The sequence below is a fragment of the Lissotriton vulgaris genome, chromosome 7 (genome assembly GCF_964263255.1).
Source record: "Lissotriton vulgaris chromosome 7, aLisVul1.2, whole genome shotgun sequence".
NCBI lineage: Eukaryota > Metazoa > Chordata > Amphibia > Caudata > Salamandridae > Lissotriton > Lissotriton vulgaris.
Genome location: NC_141695.1, coordinates 1,741,570,220 through 1,741,596,642, shown reverse-complemented (window position 1 = coordinate 1,741,596,642; position 26,423 = coordinate 1,741,570,220). Strand labels below are relative to the sequence as shown.

Genomic DNA, 26,423 nt, shown 5'->3' with positions numbered 1-26,423 from the left:
GTATCCTAAATTCAAAGCTGTTACAACTAGCCCCCCCCCCCCCCCCCAAAAAAAAATATATATATATAAAATGTCCCTGCATATGTTGATTGCTGGGTGAGGTATACAGGAACAGAAAATTCACAGTCTCTCAAGTCTGGGCTTGCTTTAGTTTACCCCAGGGAAAGTGTCACTCATTTGACATTAGCACGTCAGTGACGTCACTCATATCCACATTGAACCATAGAAGTGTCACTTTTCAGCAATCTGCAAGCTCATGAATGCGCGCGTCATGGGGCGGTGAACGCGCCTGTGTACCCTGTGGCTCTCTGCCAACTCGGGACTGGGTTTCGTTTCTCGTCTTTGCCGTCGCTGCCTGGGCGACGCCTCCTCTGTGTGTCAGGGCTGGAAAAGTATTTACAGAAACATCTACCCGTCCAACCTCAGTGCGGCAGCAGCAGCGCAGGGACCCTCTGACCATGGGCAAGGGAGAGAAGTCCGCGCATGCGCCCGAGAGCGCGCTGGGGCAGGAGGACCGCGGGTCCGACGAGGGGCTCCTGCCCGCCCTGGAGGCCGGAGTCAAAGGCGAGCCTAAAGCCCGGACCGGTGAGTACCACAGGCTCCGAGCCCTGGCGCCCGCAGGTTCGAGTCCCAGCACACCTGTAAACCATCGCAGGTCGCGTACACGCAGGGCTTTAAGTGGGCCGGGTCTCACCGGTGCTGAGCACCGGCAGTTTTTTAAAGCGGGTCTCTATCGGGCTTTGTTTTGTGCCCTGGCACAGGCGGTCCGTTTTTTTCCTCCGGACTGCAGTGACAGCAGGCACAACATCCATGTGCGTGTGCTGAGCGTTGTAGGGGAAGGGAAATCCTTTAAAGAGAGTCATTTTCTCTCTGGATTTCCTTTCTCTTTTTTTGAAACTCAGGAGCAGCAAATATTGTCGTGGTGTCACCAGGGCTTTAAGTGGAAGTGGAAGTGTTTTCAATATTATATACAAGCCATAGTTGCTGCTTATTTATCTTAAGCAACTAACAACCATTGACAAAGCCAATAGTCCTGACTTGTAGGTATGACGTGACTTGTTGTGTCAATGACCGGAACAGCAAAATAAAAGTTGGGCGGCACAACAAGCTAAGCACAGATTTTTAGCTTATGTGTTTTTAAGATACACCCTTAATTACATTGACACGCCCCTTTGAGAGACACCCCAGTTTTTCATCCCACTTAAAGCCCTGCGTACATGGGTACAACTGGCTCCGTTAGAGGAAGGAATATGTTGTTAGCAGTGTACCCTAACTCAGGAGAGAATATGTTAGCAGCGTGCCCTAAGTCAAGACGTCATGTGTTTGCAGTGCCCCCTCCCCGGGAGAGCTTTGCAAACTTTAGAACTGAAACCGGTTCGAAACTCGGCGTCGGCTCAACATCCTGTTATTCAAGACACATGACTCGTTCATTCCGTGCCCTAAAAAGCACCCGTTGCGCACTGAGCTCTCATGCCTTTTAATCATTTAAAAGGCATCCTTTGTCTCGCGCTTTCTTCTTCCTCCTCCTACCCACGGTTCTTACAGCTTGGAACCTAGAAAGGCGCAGCATACTGCTCCGCACATCTTTCTATTTCAAAATGGTTGCGGAATCCCTCAAGGCTTTAAGTGGGGCGGGTCTCTCGGGATCTCAGACTCGGCAGAAATCAAAAACAGGCATTGAAAGGGCTCATATCTTTATGTCCTTACCTTTAAAGTCAAAAACACGGGGTCATTTTTTTAAACAATATTTCTAAAAACAGTTAAGGTAATTCGAGTCAGCATGCAGCTCCTGTTTACATTTCACGTGGTTTACTTAATCTTGCTTTTTTAATTTTTCTGTATTCTTTTTTATGAAGTATGTTACTGTTGTATAATACAAGCAGGGCGTTCGAGGTTGGGTGTTTATAACGGTGCACTTATCAGAACTCAGGATCTAATTCTAAGGCTGAAGGTAGAACGAGTTTTCACAGAACCCGTCAATGCAGAATTCAACATTTGCGAACATTTGTGACAAGAATTTTCAATTTTATTAAGGACACGGAGGCGAGGATTATGCTTCTCATTTTCTTTACTGAAAATTCTCAGCAGCCAATCAGAAAAGTAAAAACAAAATACATACTACAATACCCATCAACCCTAGTGGGTATCACATGACAACTATAGAGTATATCCTATATAAGGAACACAAGAGAATACTACATCCTCTGTCTTTGTGTGAAAAAACAGTTAAGTCCAAAATAAATACAGTCTGAAATGTGTCAATCACTGGAAAGAAGAGTACAATCTTCAGAAGTAAAACCACAGGCCAATGGGCAGAAAAGATAAACTTGAGGCAGCTTCAATGAAACAGTATCTCCCTGGAGATGGCGAAATCCTCTTCAAAAGGTACAAATCAGCAAACCTCACTTGAGATCAGAACCTGAAATTGAAAGACAAAGCCGTAATGCCACACTTCCAGAAAAAGATATATAACATTAGGGAAGGGTAAACAATTAATAGCATTGTTATTCACAACCCCAATAGCTTACACTTTCCTAATGCGAGCCCTATTGGCTATGGCAATGCTTGTTGGTAGCAAGCAAGGACAGAGCTGTTGTGGTGCTGAGTGATGATGTGGGATGTATGACGGTACCACGCGTACTTTTACAACGCGTACCGTTACCACGCTACTTTTACCACGCAAGTCGTTACAACGACTTGCGTGGAGGGGCGCTGGATAGTAAATTATTTAACTTACTATTACAACTCCAGTCCCCGTGGACTCTAGGGAAAGGAGTTGGATAGTAAATTAAAGTATTTACTATCCTGGAACGCCCCCCAGCGAATTTCGTTGTAACGACCTGCGTGGTAAAAGTAGCGTGGTAACGGTACCGCGTTGTAAAAAATGCATGGTAACCGTTGTATACCCCCTGAGTGATGTGGTGGTGTTCCTGAGTGATGTGGTGGTGTTCCTGAGAAATTGGGGTGGTGCTCTTAGGTGATGTGGTGGTGTCCCAGAGTGATGTGGTGGGGTCCCTGAGTGATGTGGTGATGTCCCCGAGTGATGTGGTGGTGTCCCCGAGGGATGTGGTGGTGTCCCTGAGTGATGTGGTGGTGCCCCTGAGTGATGGAGGGTGGAGTTGGAGGGTGGAGTTGGAGTTGGATTTGAAGGGTGGAGTTGGAGGGTGGAGTTGGAAGGTGGAGGGTGGAGTTGGCGGGTGGAGTTGGAGGTTGGAGGGTGGAGTTAGAGGGTGGAGGGTGGAGTTGGAGGGTGGAGGGTAGAGTTGGAGGGTGGAGTTGGAGTTGGATTTGGAGGGTGGAGTTGGATTTGGAGGGTGGAGTTGGATTTGGAGGACCACGGTGTATAGAACAACAAACGCTGTACAACAAATGGAATAGCCTTCTAAGTTTTATGTTGCTGCATAGTTCTATTTGAACATGGAAAATAATTCCGAAAACAACACTGATCAGTAAAACATAACATTGTCATCAAAACCAAAAATAGTATTCCCGTATTACACACAGATATACTCTCTCGCCTATATGAAAAAAAATCTACGTGCATGAAACAAATATATACATTAAATAGCGGTGCTTAATTAGAATAGATGCACAGTGACTTCATTAAAAAGCTACTGTGGTGCTTGCTTTGCAGCGAGTGTGTAAAGCAGATTAATATGATCCCATAATATGAGTGGATAGATGAGTCATTGTACATTTAGTGTAGACAGTTTTAGTGTAGACAGTGTGTCATTACTTGTTGGTGTTTACAGGTTATTTGTGAGTTAATTGTCAGGAAGTTCGCATGTACACTTTTGTAGTTAATACATTTCCTTTTATGTAGAAGCTCTAGGGAGAGCGCAATGTCGCAGTGGGCAGATTTCACGTTTGTTTTACTAATAGAATACACAGCACCGGATGAACACATCCCCGCCAACACGCACATTATCCATCCTGCCATATTCATCACATGTATAGGCCTTCGTGTTTACTACGAACAGCATGCAACTTACTTTCTGTCATACCCAGTGGTGAAACTGTCTGCCTAATAATAAATAGAACTCAATAGCAATACAAAAAAAGTTTAAAGAGACACGGCTGCGCGGCTGTGAAAGTGAAAGCGATGACACGGCCGTGCAGCCGTGAGACGCGCTCTGTGGTGGGGGTGGGGGTGGGGGAGGGGCAGTTGTGAGAGGCGCCATGAGCCACAACAAAAGGCAGGAATATAAATACTAATGACATAGATTACCTTAACCTTTTTTACATGCACTTTAAAACAAAAGTCTAAACCAGACAAAGTCGATAGACTGAATCACCTTTATTCATCCACTGTAATTAGCTTGAATGAAAACAAACAACAACAAAAACGAGACTGGTCGGGTTTCAAGTGCCCGCACAAAATTGCTGCTATTTGCACGTTTTACTATGCTTTCATCCCCCAGGCGATGGTGTGAATGCTAAACTGAAAACTGATTCTGATTTCAGCCCCAGCTGGCTACGCATTAAAAACAAAACTGAAAATGAAAGATGCCAGAGAAAACAAGTCGGAGCCACAACTGTATGGACATGACGTTTGTGAGTGCTTCAGGGATTGTAAGGCACTAACAGCCTGCAAGTGGCACGCAAAAATGATTTAAAAAAAAGCTCTGGCATTGCACAGAGGGGGGCGGGGGTGAGCATTCCTTTGAAGTCTGAAGTGCGATGGTGTGAATGCCAAACTGAAAATGATTCTGATTTCAGCCCCAGCTGGCTACACATTAAAAACAACACTGAAAATGAAAGATGCTCGAGAAAACAAGTCGGAGCCACAACTGTATGGACATGACGTTTGTGAGTGCTTGAGGGATTGTAAAGCACTAACAGCCTGCTAGTGGAGCGCAAAAATGATTAAAAAAAACCTCTGGTATTGCGCAGAGTGGGCGGGAGAGAGCATTCTTTTGAAGTCTGAAGCTCTCGGCATTGCTTTGGCGGGTCTGATGCGATGATGCGACAAATGGTGGTTTGTGACGTGGCTGGTGTGGCGGGGGGGGAGCGGAAGGGATTCCTTTGAAGTCTGATGCTTCTGATGCCTGGCTCGGGAAGCAAATGGGTGCGAGGCTGATGGGTTTGACGTGCACGCGTGTCTCACACAAGTGCATCACATGAACTGGATGTAATCCGCACTTAGTAGAGATTTTGTTTTGCCTACTATATACTCACCTAATAATTCCTGCGGGATATAATAATAGGCGAGACCTAAAAACAGCATAAATATACATTGTAGTATATAAACAATGCAAGGCAGACATTACAGTACTGAATTACGGGTGGGCAGGCACGGCCGGTAGTAGGTGTAACTGCAGGGCAGTGATGTAGGGAGGGGGAGGGGCAGGGTGGGGGGTTGTAATGTATGGATTACGGACTATAACAGGTAAGTACATTTATAAATAAATAAAATTAATTTTGTTGTGTGCACTGCATCACCAAATGCGATGCAGTGCACACAACGAAATTTGTTTTATTTATTTATATGTTTACTTACCTGTTATAGTCCGTAATCCATACATTACAACCCCCACCCTGCCCCTCCCTACGTCCCCGCCCTGCAGTTACACCTACTACCAGCCGTGGCTGCGGGTGGGATAATCCTCGCCTCCGTGTCCTTAATAGAATTGAAAATTCTTGTCACAAATGTTCGCAAATTTTGAATTCTATGTCAGCACCGGAGGCTCCGATTTTGCTAGTTCAGAGCTGCGCCACCACAACAGATGCAACATTCACAATAGGTTTATAATAAAACTTTTAAATGTAGAGTCAGAGGACCAATCAGCTAGATTCATAATGTCCAATAAACTGACTCCCACAGAAAGTGCCGTGGATGCCATACCACCACGAGCAGAATGAGCACCAAATTTGGAAACATCAATACCCGCTTCGCCCATGAGCCAACGCACCCATCTTCCTAGTGTAGCTGGGGTCACTGGGCGAAAAGGTTTCTGCAGAGCAATCAACAATTGGCCTGCCACTTCTTGACGAAAACCTGCAGTACTCACCTCATTATCCCGGATACATTGTACCACACACAATTTTGGATTATCAGGAAACACAGGATAAGTGACAGAAGTGGTGTTACATTTAGTGCACCTGGTGACCAAAAAAGTAACACCCTCGGGCGAGAATCTGCGACCCGCTAGATCTAGTGCACGAATATCAGAAACGCATTTACAGGATACTAGACAAAGTAGCATAGCGAGTTTGGCAGAAAGCTGCTTACGAGACAAACACAGATTTACTGGCCAGGAGACCAAGAAACGTAAGACAATGGAGACATCCCAAAGCTCCGAATATTTAGAACACGGCGGTTTAACCAACCGAATACCCGTGAGTAATTTACATAGTAATGGATGTTCACCAAGTGGCTTGCCCTCAATGGCCACGGGACCCACCGAGATGGCTGACTGGAAATTATTGACAGTGCGATAAGCTAGGCCCGAAGCAGCTAAGGATGCAAGAAAAATCACTGCCAAGGAGACATCTGCTGCAGTGGGATCCACCTCCTGTTGAGAGCACCAATCACACCATCGTTTCCATGCTGTAGCATAACGTTTGTGTGTGTTAGGCAACCAAGCCACGCTGATAAATCTGGTAGCGTCTCTTGAAAGGCCTGGGACTTTCCATCGATCCCCGAAATTCGCCAAGCGACCAGCATGAGTTGGCCTGAGGTTACCAACAGATGCGGAGATTTGAGAGGGTCTAACAACAGATTCCACCTCGGAGGGAGAAGGACCGGTATCGCACACAACATTCCCAGAAGTACAGTGAACCAGGCCTGAGCCCTCCAGTGAGGAGCGATCAGAATCAAGTCTGATTGGTAACACTTGGCTTGGGCCAGAACCCTCAGAATCATCACAAACGGAGGGAACGGATAACAAAGCGTTAGAGGCCACAGCTGCAGAAAAGCATCTGTGGCTAGAGCTTCCGGATCCGGACGCCAGCTGAAGAACACTGGAATCTGTTTGTTGAGTCTGGAGGCAAACAGATTGATCTGGCAAGGACCCCACATCTTGGTCAATTATCGGAACACTTGAGGGTGAAGCCTCCAATCGCTGAAATCCCGGAGATGTCTGGAATTCCAATCGGCAACCTGGTTGCTGTACCCTGGAAGGTACTCCGCCACCACAAGCAATTTGTTCTGAAGGCAAAAGTGGCAAAAGTCTTTTGCAATTTCCGCTAGAAGTCTGGACTGGGTCCCGCCCAACTTGTTCACAGACACGTCCATGCAGAGAAGGATGTAACAATTCGTCTGACGGGGCGAGAGACACCGGATCGCAAAGGAGCCTGCCAGAAGCTCCAGGCAGTTCATGTGGAGATCCAATTCCTCCGGAGACCAGCGGCCGCCTGTGGATACTTGACCGCACCGGGCTCCCCAACCCCACCGACTGACATCGGATTCGATCACCACCTCCGGAGTAGTGCCGAATAGGGCTCAACCGTTCCACAACTCCATATGTTCGAGCCACCACAACATCTCCCACCTCACCTCCTCTGAGAGAGGAATCTGATCGGAATACTTGAGGCCTTTCCAGAGATGTCGAATCTTGAGCCGTTGAAGTGCTCGGTAATGAAGGGGACCCGGGAAGATCGCTTGTATAGAAAACGCTAACAACTCGACGACCCGGGCTAAAGACCTCAAGGACACAGTCTGCTTGTTCAAAATGAACCTCAACTCTCTTTTGATCGAACTGATTTTCTGATTGGGCAAGAGGTGTTGACAAGTCATGGAGTTGACTAGAAACCCCAGGAACTCGATAGACTGAGACGGAATCAGCAGTGATTACTGAGGGTTGACCAAGAAACCCAGAGTTGCAACAAAGAAATCTATGGTCCAGGCAAGATGCTGCCTTACTAGGCGAGGACATTGACCAATGATGAAGATGTCGTCCGGATAGATTATGAGGCAAACGCCTCGGGCTTGAAGAACCTCGACTACAGGCCTCAGAAGCTTTGTGAAGCACCAAGGTGCTGACGAGAGGCCGAAAGGTAGGACTTTGTACTCATACCAGATGCCCTGCCATTGGAACTGAAGAAAACGCTGATGTGGTCGGTAAATGGGTTGCCTCCATAGCAACCTTTCCTGTTGTTATTGCGGGAACCACGGGTAGGATAGAAGGAGGAGGAGTTGGAGTCCTGATACTTCCCGCCGCCGGAGTTATAACCCCGCTAGGCGCCTTGCTGGTAACCGCGGCTAAGCGACCGCCCCAATGTCGTCCGACCTGGCCAAAAACTGAGTGGAAAGCCCGCATTAGAGAACCTTGCACCTTGTCAAGACCACTGAAAGTTGAGACAAATTTAGTCAGCTCCTTCAAAAAAAGGTTGCCTGAAGAGAAGACCTATTGCCAAGGGGCCTGACTCCGAGGTAGACAACTCTGCCAACTTAGGGTCGAGTTTCAAAAGGATAGAGCGGCGACTCTCACAGGACATGGCACAATTAACATTGCCCAATTGACAGATGGCGCGCTGAGCCCATCCGATCAGATCGTCAGGATTAATGATCTGCCCAGAGGTTTTAGATTTAAACTCAAGTCCAGAAGTTTGGTAAGGGGACCAGATAAATCAAGTAGTTTATCTTGACAGGATCGCCATGCACGATCGATTCCGTTTTTAGGATCCTTTGTGTATTTCCTTAAATATGTAAGCATGGATGGATCCACCTCTGGGGTGTCTGCCACTTTGTCTGCTAAATCTGGTCTGGGGCATTCGGAACGCAGCCTCGCACGGACATCTTTATCAAAGGCTTGACACAGATGTGATTGTACATACTCTGCAACCTCGGTAGAGGAAAGCCAGGAGGAGGAATTAGGGTGGACAATAGCCATGGGATCAAAATTAAGCAAAGTTGGATGGGAAGGAGCATCCACAAAACGTTCCTTGTGTTTCTTTTTAGCTGGAGGAGGGTACGCCTCCAGCTCAGACGCCGTATTAGAGGTGGTATTACCATCATCGCTGAGAGGCGAGCTAGAAGAAGTATCCTTTGAGGAAGAGCCATAAGAATGGTCAGTAGCCAACGCTTTGGCTAACTTGGCAAAATCTGAAGAATGCGGGTTGTTAGATCCTTTCCCGCCAGATGCAGAACGGGACGAAGACCCTGGAAGCCAGCCCTGCTGCAGGGCATAGTTACACAAATGCTGTTTTAAGGGTTCAACAGCCCTGGCCATGGCCTTATTGATGGAGTGCTGGACCCCTACACAGAGAGCCTCATCCAGCTCATGCTCCAAAGACTCAGAGGGGTCCTTCTCAAAGTATTCATCCTCATAATAATAGTCATACATAATGCCACGTAGAAGTGACAGATAAATCCACCAGAGGAAAATTTGGAGCAATATTTGCACTGACTGCACAGAAAAAAGAAGAACCCTGAAAAGTCAGTAAGCAGACAGTCATACAATAAGGGGGAGTGGCGAAACCCCAGGCAAGCCACAGCAACACAGGGACGCAAGACCCCTGTGAGCAACATGTATTGAATGTGGAGGGAGGGCTTGCCTAACAGCACCACTCTAGGCAAAGCCTATGCAGTAGTATACAGCCCAGGTCCTTAAAATGTAAACTTGAGCGTCATGTGAGGGTGGCATGCTTTGGTGGGATAGAGCAATGTTCAGCGCTGCCCCTGCGCTCGTTGAATCCCGAAAAACGGCAAAATCGGGAAATAAACAAACAAAATGGCCACCACGCCAGCGCGGAACAGCCAGAAGCAATGCCAGAAAAAAAGAGGACTGAGCGCCGGAACGACGTGCGTCCTCTCCCTTATCTACCGCTCCACTAAACGACTCATATAATGGTTCCTGTGGCATACGAATTTATAGAATATACAATACTCAACAGCTTAAATAAGCAATATTCACTTGTAGCAGAGAAGGGTTTGGCAGAAAAAGAAACACACATATGCAAAATTTATAAGAAAGACTTCTTATATTTCAACTCATGAAAAGTGTCCATATTTACAACAGCAACACATATACAAAAGGTTGTATGTACAGTGTAAAGTGCAGTGCGTCCCAAGTGATTTTGTGAACAAAAACAAAACAAACACAAATAATAAATGATCTATACAGTTTTGCGTTATGGGTATTAACACAGGGAAATGACCAAGCAATATGATACAATAATTGCTAGCAGTGACTATATGAAATCACAAATCACTGTGCTAAATAGGTTCCTTCCCTATAGCGTCGACGGCGTTTCGACCTGCTTGATGGAGGTCTCGTCAGGACTAAGCAGTGAGGGACATCTAGGGAAAAGGTGAGAGTGGTTGTTAATATGTGTGGTTGCTGTACTCTATAGTATTGTGTGGACTTAAAAATGGGGATTATAATACCTCGTAGTGTCTCGACTTAACGCAACCCATGCGTGATAAAATAAATTAAATTGGACTTACAGTGTACCCAGCCGGGCACTGTTGAGAAAAAAGATAGAACATTTGTTAAGACTCACGAACGCTGTGGGGCAACGTTACCATTGGGCCAGTCATGGTATAGTAAAGCCACTTACCATTGTGGTTGCTCGTGGTAATTGAGTCTGGTGGCACTCAGGTTGCAGTTGGAGAAGCAGGGTAATACCTGGTGAAAAAGGGCCATGTGGTGAGAATGATGTATTATCACGGGAGAGGGTGGTGTGGGACAGGGTGTCTCAGAGCTTACCTGCTCTTCGGACGCGGAATCGCTCGATCGCACTTTCCCGGTCGGCTGTTTGGTAAACAGTGGAGTTCCGGGTTTAGTGCGTCAGCGCGTCTATAACGTGACATGTGCGCGCGCATCTAGAGGGGCGGGAGTAGTGCTAGCGCGTCATTGTTGTAAACTAGCGTTTTTGCAAGGGAGGCGGGTGCGCAAGATCGTGTGCTATGTATCAATTCCCAAGGCAACTCGCCACGCACTGGTAATGAAGTATGCCTTTGTATGGGTATTAGGATGTTGTATCGTAAATGCACAACTTATGTCAACCTAGGAATCATAGATTAACACTCCATTTATCTTCTCTATATACAAATTTAAAACAGTACTTATCGCTTTTTAGTAAAATTAAGCTGCACATAAAGGTTATAACAGTAATATGTGCTACCACATTTACAAGCTATTTTAAGCATGATTAAGTCAGCGTACTATGTAAAGTTCACAACTATACCAATCATATTGATGTACTCGTCACAGAACAATGATTCTCCCATGCATACAGTAAACCACCATACAATACATAGTTCTACCTCATGTTGGTACAGGGAAGTTTGGCTAGAAAGTTTGTCACAGTTAGTTTGTCAAACTGGACACAAATCCTCTCCATTCATCAGCAGAATTAAGCCCCTTGTTGATGGAATTGACTCTGTCAATCCAGTGACATTCACGACGTTGTAATATTTGTGAAATGTCACCACCTCTCTCAGGTACAGTAGCAATGTCTATGACTTGCCATTTCAACTGGTCTGCAGAGTGATTTTTTTCTTGAAAGTGGCATACCAATGGAGCTGTCAGAACTGCCTTTCGTATGCGACTTCGATGCTGTCCTATTCTCGCCTTAACCGATTGTTGCGTCTGTCCAATGTAGGACAGACCACAGGGGCACCAAATGCAGTATACAACATTGCGTGTATTACAATTGGAAAATAACTTGAGTGTATGTTCAAAGTTTCCAAATTTGAAGATGTTTGTCTTTTCTGTCAATGGACAGATCACACAATTTCCACAGGGATGGTGGCCTAGAATTGGTGGAAGATTCCAAAGTGTTTCTAATGTGCCCCCTGTCTTAGTGGTCTTTTCATTGGAAGATCTGACTAGGTGATCTTTCAAATTTTTCCCTCTTTTGTACGCAAACAAGGGCACCTCAATTGAGGGATCAATGCTTTGTATAATATCCCAATTTTTCGTAATACTCTTCCGGATTTTGTTGGTATGAGTTCCGAAAGTAGTTACGCATACTATTTTCTCCATTTTGGCTTTTGGTCTGGTGATCAAAAGTTCTTCTCGGGGGCAATACCAGGCACGTTTGAGCGATTGTTTGACTATTTTGTTGGGGTAACCTCTTGTGAGTAATTTATTTTTCAATATTTCTGCTTCCTTCAGATAATCCTCTCTACGGGCACAATTGTGACGGATCCTCAGGAATTGTCCAAAGGGCAATCCATCTCTCAATGCCCTGGGGTGTTGACTTTTATAAGACAATAAAGTATTCTTTTCAGTAGGTTTTCTATGAAGGGATGTGTATAGTTTGTTCTCATCATGTTGGATGTTTAAATCCAGAAATGGGATGGTATCTTTCTGTATGGTAGATGTGAAGGTCAAATGTGTTTGGATGGTGTTCAGATATAAAACAAAACTCTCAAACTCCTCTTCATTCCCTCTCCAAATGAAAAAAATGTCGTCTATATATCTATACCAGCAATTAATGCTGGCATAGAAAGGATTCTTCTCACACAGTACAAGATCATTCTCCACTTTGTTCATGTAAATATTTGCCAAATTTGGAGCAAAAACTGCTCCCATGCTCGTGCCCCCACATTGCTCGTAAGTTTACAACAATGACGCGCTAGCACTACTCCCGCCCCTCTAGATGCGCGCGCACATGTCACGTTATAGACGCGCTGACGCACTAAACCCGGAACTCCACTGTTTACCAAACAGCCGACCGGGAAAGTGCGATCGAGCGATTCCTCGTCCGAAGAGCAGGTAAGCTCTGAGACACCCTGTCCCACACCACCCTCTCCCGTGATAATACATCATTCTCACCACATGGCCCTTTTTCACCAGGTATTACCCTGCTTCTCCAACTGCAACCTGAGTGCCACCAGACTCAATTACCACGAGCAACCACAGTGGTAAGTGGCTTTACTATACCATGACTGGCCCAATGGTAACGTTGCCCCACAGCGTTCGTGAGTCTTAACAAATGTTCTATCTTTTTTCTCAACAGTGCCCGGCTGGGTACACTGTAAGTCCGATTTAATTTATTTTATCACGCATGGGTTGCGTTAAGTCGAGACACTACGAGGTATTATAATCCCCATTTTTAAGTCCACACAATACTATAGAGTACAGCAACCACACATATTAACAACCACTCTCACCTTTTCCCTAGATGTCCCTCACTGCTTAGTCCTGACGAGACCTCCATCAAGCAGGTCGAAACGCCGTCGACGCTATAGGGAAGGAACCCATTTAGCACAGTGATTTGTGATTTCATATAGTCACTGCTAGCAATTATTGTATCATATTGCTTGGTAATTTCCCTGTGTTAATACCCATAACGCAAAACTGTATAGATCATTTATTATTTGTGTTTGTTTTGTTTTTGTTCACAAAATCACTTGGGACGCACTGCACTTTACACTGTACATACAACCTTTTGTATATGTGTTGCTGTTGTAAATATGGACACTTTTCATGAGTTGAAATATAAGAAGTCTTTCTTATAAATTTTGCATATGTGTGTTTCTTTTTCTGCCAAACCCTTCTCTGCTACAAGTGAATATTGCTTATTTAAGCTGTTGAGTATTGTATATTCTATAAATTCGTATGCCACAGGAACCATTGTTCTTTGGATATACACTTTGCCCTGGTTCCGTTGTGAGTAGGGTTCCCTTGTTTCCCCATTTCCCACTAAACGACTCAGGCGCACAGCACCCGGCCGGGGAGGCGAAGAGCGCTCCCACCGACAAAATACTGAACAAAGCGCGAAAAGCGCGATAAATGCAGGACAAAATATGCGGACAATCGCAGCAACAGATCCGCACAAAGCCAAGCGCAGTACCAGCGCTAAAGGCAGAAAGACACCGAAGCGGCAACATGGAATAAAGCCGCATTAGCGAGCAAACACCCCCCGCCAGGAATGACAACAACGCACCGGGAGAAAGAACAGGCAAAAGGTCCAGACTCTTGAGGCTCACAGCAGGAGCAAGTAGCAGAGCACGAGGAGCGCTGCACAAAGCATCAAATAGACAAGAAACAGGCTAGTAAATGCATAGCTCAACAGAATAAGCATGAAAGAAAGCTCAATGAAATGTAAATTAACATGAAGACAATAATGCACTTAACTGGCTGCGGAGCAGCAAAGAAAGAGGATGTAGTATTCTGTTGTGTTCCTTCTATAGGATATACTCTATGGTTGTCATGTGATACCCACTAGGGTTGATGGGTATTGTAGTGTGTATTTTGTTTTTACTTTTCTGATTGGCTGCTGAGAATTTTCAGTAAAGAAAATGAGAAGCATAATCGGAGCCTTCAGTCCTTACAAAGAATTGTGTTCAGAAGACATGCCCAATCCTGGCCTCTCTGCAGAGGGTACAAAACAATGGTCATATGTGCCAATTGTAATTGTATTGATTCTACGGGAAAGTGTGTGAAAGAGTTACACTGCTGCCGAAATATGGATATGACAAACGTTTCTGAGAGACCGCAGGGGAAAGTGGTGTGAGTGTAAGAACAGGAGTAACTGATACATTATGAAGACACCGAACCCTTCAGAACTTAGTAAAGTTCAATTCACAGTCTAATATTTTCAGAATGTAAACATTTAAAATTCTCACTATTAACAACAAAAATATGGTTGTAATTTATCTGAGCTAACAAGCATTTGCAAAGCCAATAGTTTTTTTGTTGTTGTGGGTGCACGTACATTACACTGTAATATGCCTTTATGCCATACATATAGGTTCAGAGAGGCAACAAATACCTGGGATGTAACAGAAGCCCCTGTGGTGCGTGGGGAAGGGGAAGCTTAAAGGGCAGAGGGGGCTCCTAAAGCCCAACCAGAAAAATGAAAAAAACCAAATAACTCATGTTTTGCTGACAGTGCCTGAGGCCTCTTTTTTATTTGCAGTGAGTCGAGGCCCATGAGCAGTGGGGTTCTTTCTACTCCATCTAGCTGATTAAGAAGACATGGCCCAGATGGGCAGAACGGCAGTGTGTCCAATGCCACACATTCAGGAGTGAGCGGCATTGGAACATCCTTACTTTCACTTTCATTTTATTTACTCATCCCATAGAAACTGGGGAGTAAGTAATAAGAAATTGACCCTCCCCCCGACTTAAAGCCCATCCAATATTGATGTAGTGGAGTGAAGCAAGCTCAGATATCACTACTGTGTTTAGGAGTCATGCGGGGTAGGAGAAATCCCCCACCAATATATTTTCTTATAAAAATGGGGTCAATTGTTGAATTTTACAGTGCAGTCTTCCATGCACAACTAAAGAAGAACAAGGCTAATGGTAACTAGGGCTCCCGGTTTTATGGTATTTATTTTTTTGACATTTTTCGTCTGTATTTATCCATCTTTATTTTTTGCAAATTTTGTCCGTATTAATCCATATTTATTTTGGGTTTTGTGGAAAAATGAATCTGAAATTAGTATATTTCCACATTTATTTAATTGATAAATATGCACTCATGCTTGAATGCTGAATAGGTTTCAATGTTGTACACCCACTGAAGATAAATCAATGCACTTATAAGAAAACATGCACATTTCATTATCAACCTTGTGCATATCTACTACTGTTAAAGCCTCTTAACTAAAATTCCTTTCTTTTTTAGTCCCCTTACCCTTCGATCCAGACAGCTATTGGCCTGGGAGTCATGGCAGACAGTATTACGAATTACTCAAAAAGAAACCCAATTTCAGTTTTTATCCTCATTTAAAAATAAATACAGACAAGAAAATAAATGTATTTATCTGTAAAAATCAGTAAAAACAGAAACCAGGGAGCATTAATCATAACTCAAGTGAGAAACACCTTTTTGGTATTATTTTTGGAGAGAGAAGTCTTCTCTCCCCCTAAATAATAAGAAAAACTCTTGCTCCCATGAAAGGTGCCAGTGGCCCAATTGAGTTTACATGAGTTCCAGTGTGGGAATTTCCAATGGTGAAGCATGCCACAGCTATGTGGGTGAGCGCCTGGCATTTCCAAGTGGCATATCTGCCCCCACTGGTGTTTTCAGATAGGATGAACCCTGTGCTTCTTTAGGTGTGTGCATTATTTGACAGGGGGTCTTCAGGGCATCTTTCCTCTTTTTCATGAAATTGAGTTGTGGACAGTGCAATCTCCAATAGATTTGAACTAAAGGCTCCTTGCTTTGTTTCCAAACCTTTCTTTGGCAGCCATCAAGAAAGAATCCAGAAACAAGGTCCTGTTTGCTGACCTTCCTTCCTCATGTGTTTTGGGAGGTTTCCAGCCAAGGAAAGATGGTGACAAACAATGTTTTAGCAGCACAATTTCCTCAGAAATTGTTTAAATGACATATTGGTTTGCTATTTGATTAAGGTTGCTGCTGTTTTTTTCAATGTTCTAAGTATTTTCTTAAACCTTTTACATTCTTTTAGGTTGCTGCTATTTTTTTCAATGTTCAAAGTATTCTCTTAAACCTTTTACATCCCTTTATGATTCACAAATAGGCCTGCTGATTTGCAGTTTAGTGTCATAATCAAGCACTTACAATTCAGGCTAGGAATAAGGCCCACCTACTTTAATTTACTAGAAGCTACTTAACAGGTTGTTCAAATTTGTGATATGTGAATTTGTTTTGTTTTCTGACAAAGCATTCTGTTGCATCATTGTTTCAAACAGGTCATTGTAAGTCCGGGTTCTTCTGCATTCCAACAGCTTTGGTATCTGCGACGGATAGCATTGGACGATTAGTCGATGCAGGGCAGACTGCCACTCCAATCCTTTTAGATCTTTTCGCAGCCTTTGGCACCATCTCCCCAACCCTGCTGACGGAGCACTTGCAGGAACTGTGAACCAAAGATAGAGCTCTGAAACTGCTGTCCTATTTTCTTATGATCGATTTCAGGGGGCAGATTCACAGAACTAACTTAAGACAAAATCCTAAACTTACTACTTTTGATATTCACAGAAGTTAGGATTTTGTCTTAAGACAAACTTAAGACAGACTTAAGACAGACTTAAAACAAAATCCTAACTTAAGTCTGTCTTAAGTTTGTCTTAAGTCCAGGTCACTCCCTTTGGTGGCCCCCAACTGAGTCTAATGCTTTTCTTGCGGTTGTGGGGTATCAGTTATAAGAAAAGTTAAACAAAATAAAAACTCTGAAGGCAAGATTCTTTCTCCTGAATGCCCTGTCTTCCTTCCATCAGTTCCATTGCAGTGCGATGTGACGTGTTTGAAATTCACTCCTTCTTATATTTACAAGGCAAGGGTAATACCTGGTCTTAGAATGGCGATACGAGGAGAAATTATTAATTTCTTCTAGATTTTTGCTCTTTCTATGTGTGCTGAACTCTGCAGGACACATAGAAAGAGAAAATAAATCACGATTATTGATTCTTTATGTGCAGGAAGGGACACCTTTAGCGCAGGCACTCTTGCAAAATGGCACAAGGGTGCCTGCGCTGGCACTAGACAACGTTTATAGCACCAGTGCTAGGCTGGCTCAGATTCGCAAAACCTGAGATCAAGGGGGAGGCTGTTCCAGAGCCGTCACTGCCGCTAAGCTCTGGAACAGCCTCCCCCTTGATCTCAGGTTTTGCGAATCTGAGCCAGCCTTTCGACGCAAACTCAAGACCTGGTTGCTCACTAAGCGTTAGGGCCTGGCATTGTCAGACTCTCGCATTCTCCTAGTCCCTCAGTGGGATATGACTCTGGTTACTCTTTATGGGGACAATTATGTAATCTTAGCGCCGGGACACCTCCGCCGGAGGTAGCTGTGCGCTCTACAAGCTTCATAAATAAATAAATAAATAAATAAATAGGGGAAATGCAGGGGTGCGCCATATTTTTGTAAATATGGCGCATCCCTGCATTTTGAAATGTCAGAGGGCAGTGTTGTCAGAAAGAGGAATACAGTCATTGTTACAGATGTGGCAGGCAATTTACTTAAATCACTATTTCTGCAGCCATAAGGAGTCTGCTATAGGTCTCACATGTTTCTAAAAGGAGCCCTGGCAAAGCCCTCTGGGGTGTGCAGTTCAGAAGAGTCCAGTCATCAGCATAATGTATAGGCCTTTGAACTACAACCCCCATAACACAGCAGTGTCCTGAGTAATGTTATGGGCAAACCATGCTGGTGTTATCTGTCAGCACAAACTCTGACAGTACCAATGGGTTTTTTGACCAATGCGCTGGCATGCCAATGGGCCAGTATGGACCCTCAACCCCTGCTGACGAAGCAGGGGCTTCACAACCCTGCTGTGCCAAGGTGATGCGTCCTTGCTTCTGACCGAAGGCATTTCCTTCCTACTGTTTGAAGCGTTGAAGGCAAAGCAACTGCTGTAAATCATAGCTCCTCTGACAACCAGGAAGAACTATGAAATGCATTTAAGCAGATTGCTAATATGCAAATTGATACCAATTTTAAACTAAAGCAATATTCCAAACTGTTATGTAAAATACAGCAAGAAAATTTGCATAGCCTGAACGTCATGTGCTTCAATGCAAGCAAGGAAACTAGGCCCCCCTGGGTCACAATTAAAATGCTGATGTAATGAGGTGCAGTGGGGCTACCCCATCTGTAAACCTTGGTAGAACTGCATCCGCTGCACTAATGATAGGTGGACCACTGCCTACAGGTCTCCAAGTTCCACATTCTACCAGCCCTACCTTCTCACCTCCCAATCTCCATCCCTCTCTCCACTCATCTCCTTCATCCCTTTCCCACTGTCCTCACTAGCCCCTTCCTCTCTCTCACTTGTCCCCTCTCTCATCCATATCGACTGTGGTGCAACATCCTTATTTCTGGTCCCTTTCGACCCATTCTTTCCTGCCCGTTTCCCTCATCCTGATCCAATTTCTCGCTCATTCACTTTTTCTCTCTTTCACTGTCATTTCACCCTCTCCTTTTCTTTTCTTTTATCCCTTTCATCTTGCTTATATATTTCTCCCTTATCTTTGCCTCTCATCTTCCCTAAAAGCGAAACACAGAGCCAGGCTCCAGGTATACTCTCTGTCTAAAGCATCTGAACAGGCAGCTTCTAAAATAACTTGAGCTGCTTCAGGGCAGACTGGGCCACCTCCGGGCTCCGGTGCCGCTGCACTGGCTGCAACACTTCTATCAACGCCCTGGAGCAAGAATCAGAATACACAGGAAACTCAATAGTAACCAGCACGTCAGCCTTATATACAGTGAAAGTGGTTTGTGTGAGCGCAACCTACCGAACTGTTTCTGTATCTGATTCGATTCCTGTAGCTGGGGAAGAGACAATGAAGCCTGGTTCAACTCCTGTGACTGGGTCTGAGACAATGCGGTACGAAAGGGGTTGGTGATGGACGGAGCATCTGAACCAATCAAACACTCACACCCAGTCAACAGATCTGGGTTTAATCCTTTAGCCCACTCTGCCACCCCAGTTCTGACATGGCCATATGCAAATCAATCGGACCCTGTGCCTCATGGGAACAGTCCAGCCCGAACTGTCAAGCCATGCCTTCCCTGGACCGGAAACAAGCTTCCTAGGACCGGTTTCTGGCATTACAGCCATCTTCAGCCAGGCTTGCTTGAATCCAGTGGCAAAGTGAGCAAGGGACTCACGTCTGAGCATACCCTGCCAACTTATGGCGAACAAAGCGGTACAAACAGATCTGGTTTTAATCCATCACCGTTCTTAAGCCCACTCTGCCACCCCAGTTCAGACATGGCCATATGCAAATTGGCAGTTCGGGCTTGACTGTTCCTATGAGGCACAGGGTCAGTCTGTTTTGCATATGACCATGTCTGAACTGGGGTGGCAGAGTGGGCTAAAGAACGGTGATGGATTAAACCCAGATCTGTTGACTGGGTGTGAGTGTTTGATTGGTTCAGATGCTCCGTCCATCACCACCCCCTTTTGTACTGCTTGGGTCTTAGCCAATGACGTCTGATTCGACTCCTGGGGCTGAAGCACAGGCAACAAAGTCTGTTTCGACTCCTGTGGCTGGGGCAGAAACAATGAAGTCTGATTCGACTCCTGCAGCTGGGCACAGGCAACAAAGTCTGATTCGACTCCTGTGGCTGGGGCAGACACAATGAAGTCTGACTCGACTCCTGTGGCTGAGGCAGACACAATGAAGTCTGATTCCACTTCTGTGGCTGAGGCATAGACAATGAAGTCTGATTCGACTCCTGCGGCTGGGGCACAGGCAACAAAGTCTGAATCGACTCCTGTGGCTGGGGCAGACACAATGAAGTCTGACTCGGCTCCTGTGGCTGAGGCAGAGGCAATGAAGTCTGATTCGACTTCTGTGGCGGAGGCATAGACAATGAAGTCTGATTCGACTTCTGCGGCTGGGGCACAGGCAACAAAGTCTGATTCGACTCTTGTGGCTGGGGAATAGACCATGAAGTCTGATTTGACTCCTGTGACTGGGCGTAGACATTGAAGTCTGATTTGTCTTCTGTGGCTGAGACATAGACAATGAAGTCTGATTCGACTCCTGTGGCTGGGGCAAAGACAATGAAGTCTGATTCGACTCCTGTGACTGGAGCAGAGAAAATGAAGTCTGATTCGACTCCTGCAGCTGGGGCACAGGCAACAAAGTCTGATTCAACTCTGGTTGTCATGGTGAGCCTCAGCTAGGCCTACCAGTGCTAGGGGTTTGCCCTTCTCTGCACAAAGTCCTTAGACCAATAGGAAGAAGTTGGCACGGAAACTGCAATACAAAACAAAGTACTTTATTAACCTCAAGAGGTGGAACAACATTCACACAACACCCTTCGATAGTGTATGAAGTAGCACGCTGAACAGAAGGAACATGCTCCTTTTATACCCACACAGGGGCTCAGAAGAAACAGTACAAATACAAAACCAAAGGTTTACATACATAAAAGGTCATGTAGAAACGCACAATCAACAATAGGGTGGAGCTTAGCAGAATACTAATTACGATAAAAATACACTGACAGATACATCTAAGAACATGTGTGAATGGTTACAGTGTCCTTTGCGCATGTGCGGAGTAGCAGATTCTAAATATAGTCTGTCTCTTGGCAGAGTACAAGAGCAGATGACAGATGGGTAGGACAGAGCACATGGTGAGCACATGGCAGACAGGATGGCTGCCAAATCCAAGATGGCTTCAGCTAAATGCTAACCCTGATCGCTGCCATATTACAACACGGCGGCTGGGCGTAGACAATTAAGTCTGATTCGTCTCCTGTGGCTGAGGAATAGGCAATGAAGTCTGGTTCGACTCCTGTGGCTGGAGCAGAGACAATGAAGTCTGATTCGACTCATGTGGCTGGGGCAGATACAATGAAGTCTGATTCGACTCCTGTGGCTGGGGCACAGGCAACAAAGTCTGATTCGACTCCTGTGGCTGGGCATAGACAATGAAATCTGATTCGACTCCTGTGGCTGGGCAGATACAATGAAGTCTGATTCGACTCCTGTGGCTGGGGCACAGGCAACAAAGTCTGATTCGACTCCTGTGGCTGGGCATAGACAATGAAATCTGATTCGACTCCTGTGGCTGGGCGTAGACAATGAAGTCTGATTCGACTCCTGTGGCTGGCATAGGCAATGAAGTCTGATTCGACTCATGTGGCTGGGCAGATACAATGAAGTCTGATTCGACTCCTGTGGCTGGGGCACAGGCAACAAAGTCTGATTCGACTCCTGTGGCTGGGCATAGACAATGAAATCTGATTCGACTCCTGTGGCTGGGCGTAGACAATGAAGTCTGATTCGACTCCTGTGGCTGGGCATAGGCAATGAAGTCTGATTCGACTCATGTGGCTGGGCAGATACAATGAAGTCTGATTCGACTCCTGTGGCTGGGGCACAGGCAACAAAGTCTGATTCGACTCCTGTGGCTGGGCATAGACAATGAAATCTGATTCGACTCCTGTGGCTGGGCGTAGACAATGAAGTCTGATTCGACTCCTGTGGCTGGGCATAGGCAATGAAGTCTGATTCGACTCATGTGGCTGGGCAGATACAATGAAGTCTGATTCGACTCCTGTGGCTGGGGCACAGGCAACAAAGTCTGATTCGACTCCTGTGGCTGGGCATAGACAATGAAGTCTGATTCGACTCCTGTGGCTGGGCATAGACAATGAAGTCTGATTCGACTCCTGCGGCTGGGGCACAGGCAATTAAGTCTGATCCAACTCACGTGGGGACATAGGGGCCGATTCACAGAACTAACTTAAGACAAAATCCTAAACTTACTACTTTTGGAATTCACAGAAGTTAGGATTTTGTCTTAAGTTTGTCTTAAGACAAACCTAAGACAGACTTAAGACAAACTTAAGACAAAATCCCAACTTAAGTCTGTCTTAAGTCTGTCTTAAGTTTGTCTTAAGACAAACTTAAGACAAAATCCTAACTTCTGAGAATACCAAAAGTAGTAAGTTTAGGATTTTGTCTTAAGTTAGTTCTGTGAATCAGGCCCTCTGACAATGAAGTCATTGAACATCATGAAGAGGAACTTAAATGGAGCTTCTCTACTGCCAGAGAACCAGCCGGCTTGTCTGCAATAGTGGGAGGATACGGGTGGCAGAGACAGAAAAGTGCTGGATGGGAGGACACAAAAGTTCTGGATGTGAGGGAAGAAAAGTGGTGGATGTGAGTGAGGGATACTAGTGGCAGAGACAGAAAGTGCTGGATGTGAGTGAGGGATGCTGGTGGTAGACAGAAAAGTGCTTGAAGTGACGAGGGATGCTGGTGATAGAGACAGAAAAGTGCTTGGAGTGAGTGAGGGTTGCTCGTGACAGAGACAGAAAAGTGCAGGATGTGAGTGAGGGATGCTGGTGGTAGAGACTACAAAGTGCTAGATGTGAGTGAGAGATGCTGGTGGTAGAGATAGAAAAGTGCTTGGAGTGAGTGAGGGATGCTGGTGACAGAGACAGAAAAGTGCTGGATGTGAGTGATGGATGCTGGTGGTAGAGACTACAAAGTGCTAGATGTGAGTGAGAGATGCTGGTGGTAGAGATAGAAAAGTGCTTGGTGTGAGTTAGGGATGCTGGTAGGAGAGACAGAAAAGTTCGGATGTGATTGAGGGATGCTGGTGGTAGAGACAGAAAAGCGCAGAATGTGAGCGAGGGATGCTAGTGGTAGAGACAGAAAATGCTTGTAGTGAGTGAGGGGCGCTGGTGACAGCGACAGAAAAGTGCTGGATGTGAGTGAGGGATACTGGTGACAGAGACAGAAAAGTGCTGCATGTGAGTGAGGGATGCTGGTGGTAGAGACAGAAAAGTGCTTGTAGTGACTGAGGGATGCTGGTGACAGAGACAGAAAAGTGCTGCATGTGAGTGAGGGATGCTGGTGGTAGAGACAGAAAAGTGCTTGTAGCGACTGAGGGATGCTGGTGACAGAGACAGAAAAGTGCTTGGTGCGAGTGAGTGATGCTGGTGACAGAGACAGAAAAGTGCTAAATGTGAGAGGGATGCTGGTGACAGAGACAGAAAAGAGCTGGATGTGAGTGATGGATGCTGGTGGTAGAGACCAGAAAGTGCTAGATTTGAGTGAGAGATGCTGGTAGTAGAGATAGAAAAGTGCTTGGTGTGAGTGAGGGATGCTGGTAGTAGAGACAGAAAAGTGCTTAATGTGAGTGATGGATGCTGGTGGTGGAGATAGAAAAGTGCACCACCTGCTCAGAAAATTGTATGAGAAGTTGAAGGAAGAAGTGGTATTTATTTTGGGATTTTGTAGAGCGCTGAGTTGGACAAAGAATAAAATAGATACAAGCATGAAAATAGACACATCCGTGGAAGACACTGAGCAGGAGGCGGTCGGGCAGGTTAGATATAGGCTCTGGAAGATAGAATATGGGGTTTGTTAAGTAGGATCGGAGCCATTCATGGATTGAGTTAGGGACTGAGTGAGAAACAAGGGTATTCTTCAGAATTGAGTAGTCAACAGTGAAAGACAGCCGGCGGATCCTGTAGTGCAGGTATGTGTGGCGCGGAGGTGATGAAGTTAGAGACATTCAGCAGGGCAGGTTCAAGTAAGGGGAGTGCCTGAAATCTAGATATTGTATAGGTTATTACTAGAGAACTTTAGTGTAAGTCTTATCAAAGCCAGTCATGCAAAAACGTCAGAGAAGGAAAATAACTCCGAGATAGTGATAGCACCACTTTTGACTTAAAGCATTTGGGGCTAATTGGCTGTAAAAAGGGAATATGAAGCTACAAGTAAGGGATAAAATCTCACATGGGAAGGTGATAGGCGAAGATTTACTAACTGCGTTGCTCCGCGTTTGCATCACTTTGGTTACACATCCCTGGCGTAAAATGGTGGTGTGGGATTTTCTATCCAACGCAAATCCGGATTTGGGTTGGAAAGTATCCCAAAGTAACGCAAAGTTGCCCTATGCTCTACTTTGCATCAGTGGGGTGTTCCATGCTTGGTACATGGGCCTGTGGCGTAATGCAGAATAATGGGGCCCTGCCCGCAAAATACAAAGAGGGGTCCTTCAGTATCCCATATCTCACCGATCTTCAGGGTCTTTGTGCTGAATTGGAGGCACTCTGCATCACAGGGACTTCAGGGGTGTGCGTTACACCCCCTTGATATGGGCGTTCCCATGCAACCACCCATGGTTTTCGATGCGAATCCCTATCCATTACCATAAGTAGATGGGATTTATGCCACATCCTTACACCGCCTCGAGGCAGGCATAACAAGTTGCAATGTTTTCATTTCTCCTAGTTTTTACACCTTTTCACAGTAGGGGTCGGTGGTGGGAGTGCTGCCGGGCGGTGACATCGGGCGGGGGAGGGGCAGGGTAAGGGGTAGTAAACAACAGAATACGGCCAAATACAGTTAAGTAAACATAAAAATAAATAAAAATAATTTTGTTGCGCGCACTGCATCGCATTTGGCAGCGCTCTCACCATCGACCGCTACTGCTTTTCCATATGTGCTGCATTGCACAGCACATGTACAAGATGGGAAAAGTATTTAAAATTGTTTTTAGATCAGAGGGGTCCTCTTCCAGGACAAAACCTATGCGTTAGAGAACACACACCCTTGCATCATAGCGGAAGGTTGTGTGCGTTCGAGCATGGCAGCTAGAATTGAGCCAGCACTGGACAGGAGTAAACAAGGTGTCCCATTTTAGTTGATAGGCACATGTTTTCTCTCTCCCTTTGATTTAATGCAGCAACATGAGTCGCTGCAACGCCTTGCATCAAATATTAGTAAACCTTGGCCATCAAGGCCTAATGCTGGGAGGAAAAAATGCAAGAAAAGAGTTCAAGAGGGATGGGCGGTTTTGACGATAGGAATGAGGTCAGTGGGCGGGGCGTTGGTTTGGGGAGGAGGGGCAAACACAGCAGAGAGCAGGGCAGGGGGACGTATGAAGATGGCCGTCTTAATGTTGTGAATTTTAGAGTGACAATGTTTAGTAGAGTCAGTCATTGCACGAGGGAGGGAGCAGGCTATAAGGACAATTCAAGGAGGGGATTTTTTTGGTACAGAAGCAGCGAAGCTGCCCAATGATGTATTAACTTCCTCATGTAAAGCGCTCTGATACCTCCGGGTCTAGCCAGTGCTATATAAAACTCAAATAAATAAATAAATAAATAAATAAATAAATGTATATTTACATTTTCTAGGTCTCGAACGGACAGATTGCTGTAAAACTACCAGAGAAAAACTCCATGCTGCACTTACAATAGTTTTGCTTCTTTGTTGTCTCACCTTGATTGGTCTCTTTGTAGGTGAGTTATCATCATCAATTCTTTTTTTTTTTTTACTGTTGTTTTATATCGTGCTAGTTTATCTCCTGTAGGTTAAGCACTCATATTATTATATGGTATATAATGCCTACAACAGCGGTGCGTGCAATGTCAGTGCAATACGTGCTACAATAAGCATTAGGGCCCGATGTAGGTGGCCATTTACTGGCCGGGTTTTTGGGATGTAGAAGGCCAATTTTAACAATTCGGTAAATTTACCGAATCGGTAAAGTACAGAATCAGTATTTTTACCGATTCGGTAACTTCCAGATGTAGGTGGGACTCTTCTGAGTCCCAAAGGCCTTTCAGATTCGGTATTTTACCACCCAATCCAATTGGGTGGTAAAATACCGAATCCAGGTGTGCATGCACATGTGTGCATGCACACCTATGCCTTGTGACAGACACACATGCCCTTAGGGCATGCATGTGTGCCACATGTCACACAAGCCTGTATTTGGGGTGCTAGAGGGTGTCAAAGTGACACCCCCTGCACCCTTGCTGGAATCGGTATTTACCGAATCGGTAAATACCGATTCGGTAATGCCCATTGATTCCTATGGGCTTCAATGCCCATAGGAATCAATGGGCATTACCGAATCGGTATTTACAGAATCGGTAAATACCGAATCTTAACGATTCGGTATTTACTGATTCTGTAATACCTACACCCCCCCCTCTATTTTACCACTTCTTAAATACCGAATCAGTAAAATTCGGTATTTAATAAGTGGTAAAATAAAATTACCTACATCTAGCCCTAAGTATATTAATAAGGGGGAAATGCAAGAATAATAATTTTGACCAATAATGG

General features: G+C 45.2%; 1 protein-coding gene across 1 annotated transcript in view; it reads left to right on the top strand.

The window, feature by feature from the left end:
- The first annotated feature begins 376 nt into the window (after positions 1 to 376).
- LOC147706547 (C-type lectin domain family 2 member B-like) overlaps positions 377 to 26,423 on the top strand; it is a 68,350-nt gene continuing 42,303 nt past the window's right edge. The window contains exons 1-2 of the mRNA XM_086933009.1: positions 377 to 585; positions 25,487 to 25,591. Coding sequence (XP_086789135.1) covers positions 459 to 585; positions 25,487 to 25,591 — 232 coding nt within the window. The 5' untranslated portion in view covers positions 377 to 458. The remainder of the gene's footprint in view (positions 586 to 25,486; positions 25,592 to 26,423) is intronic.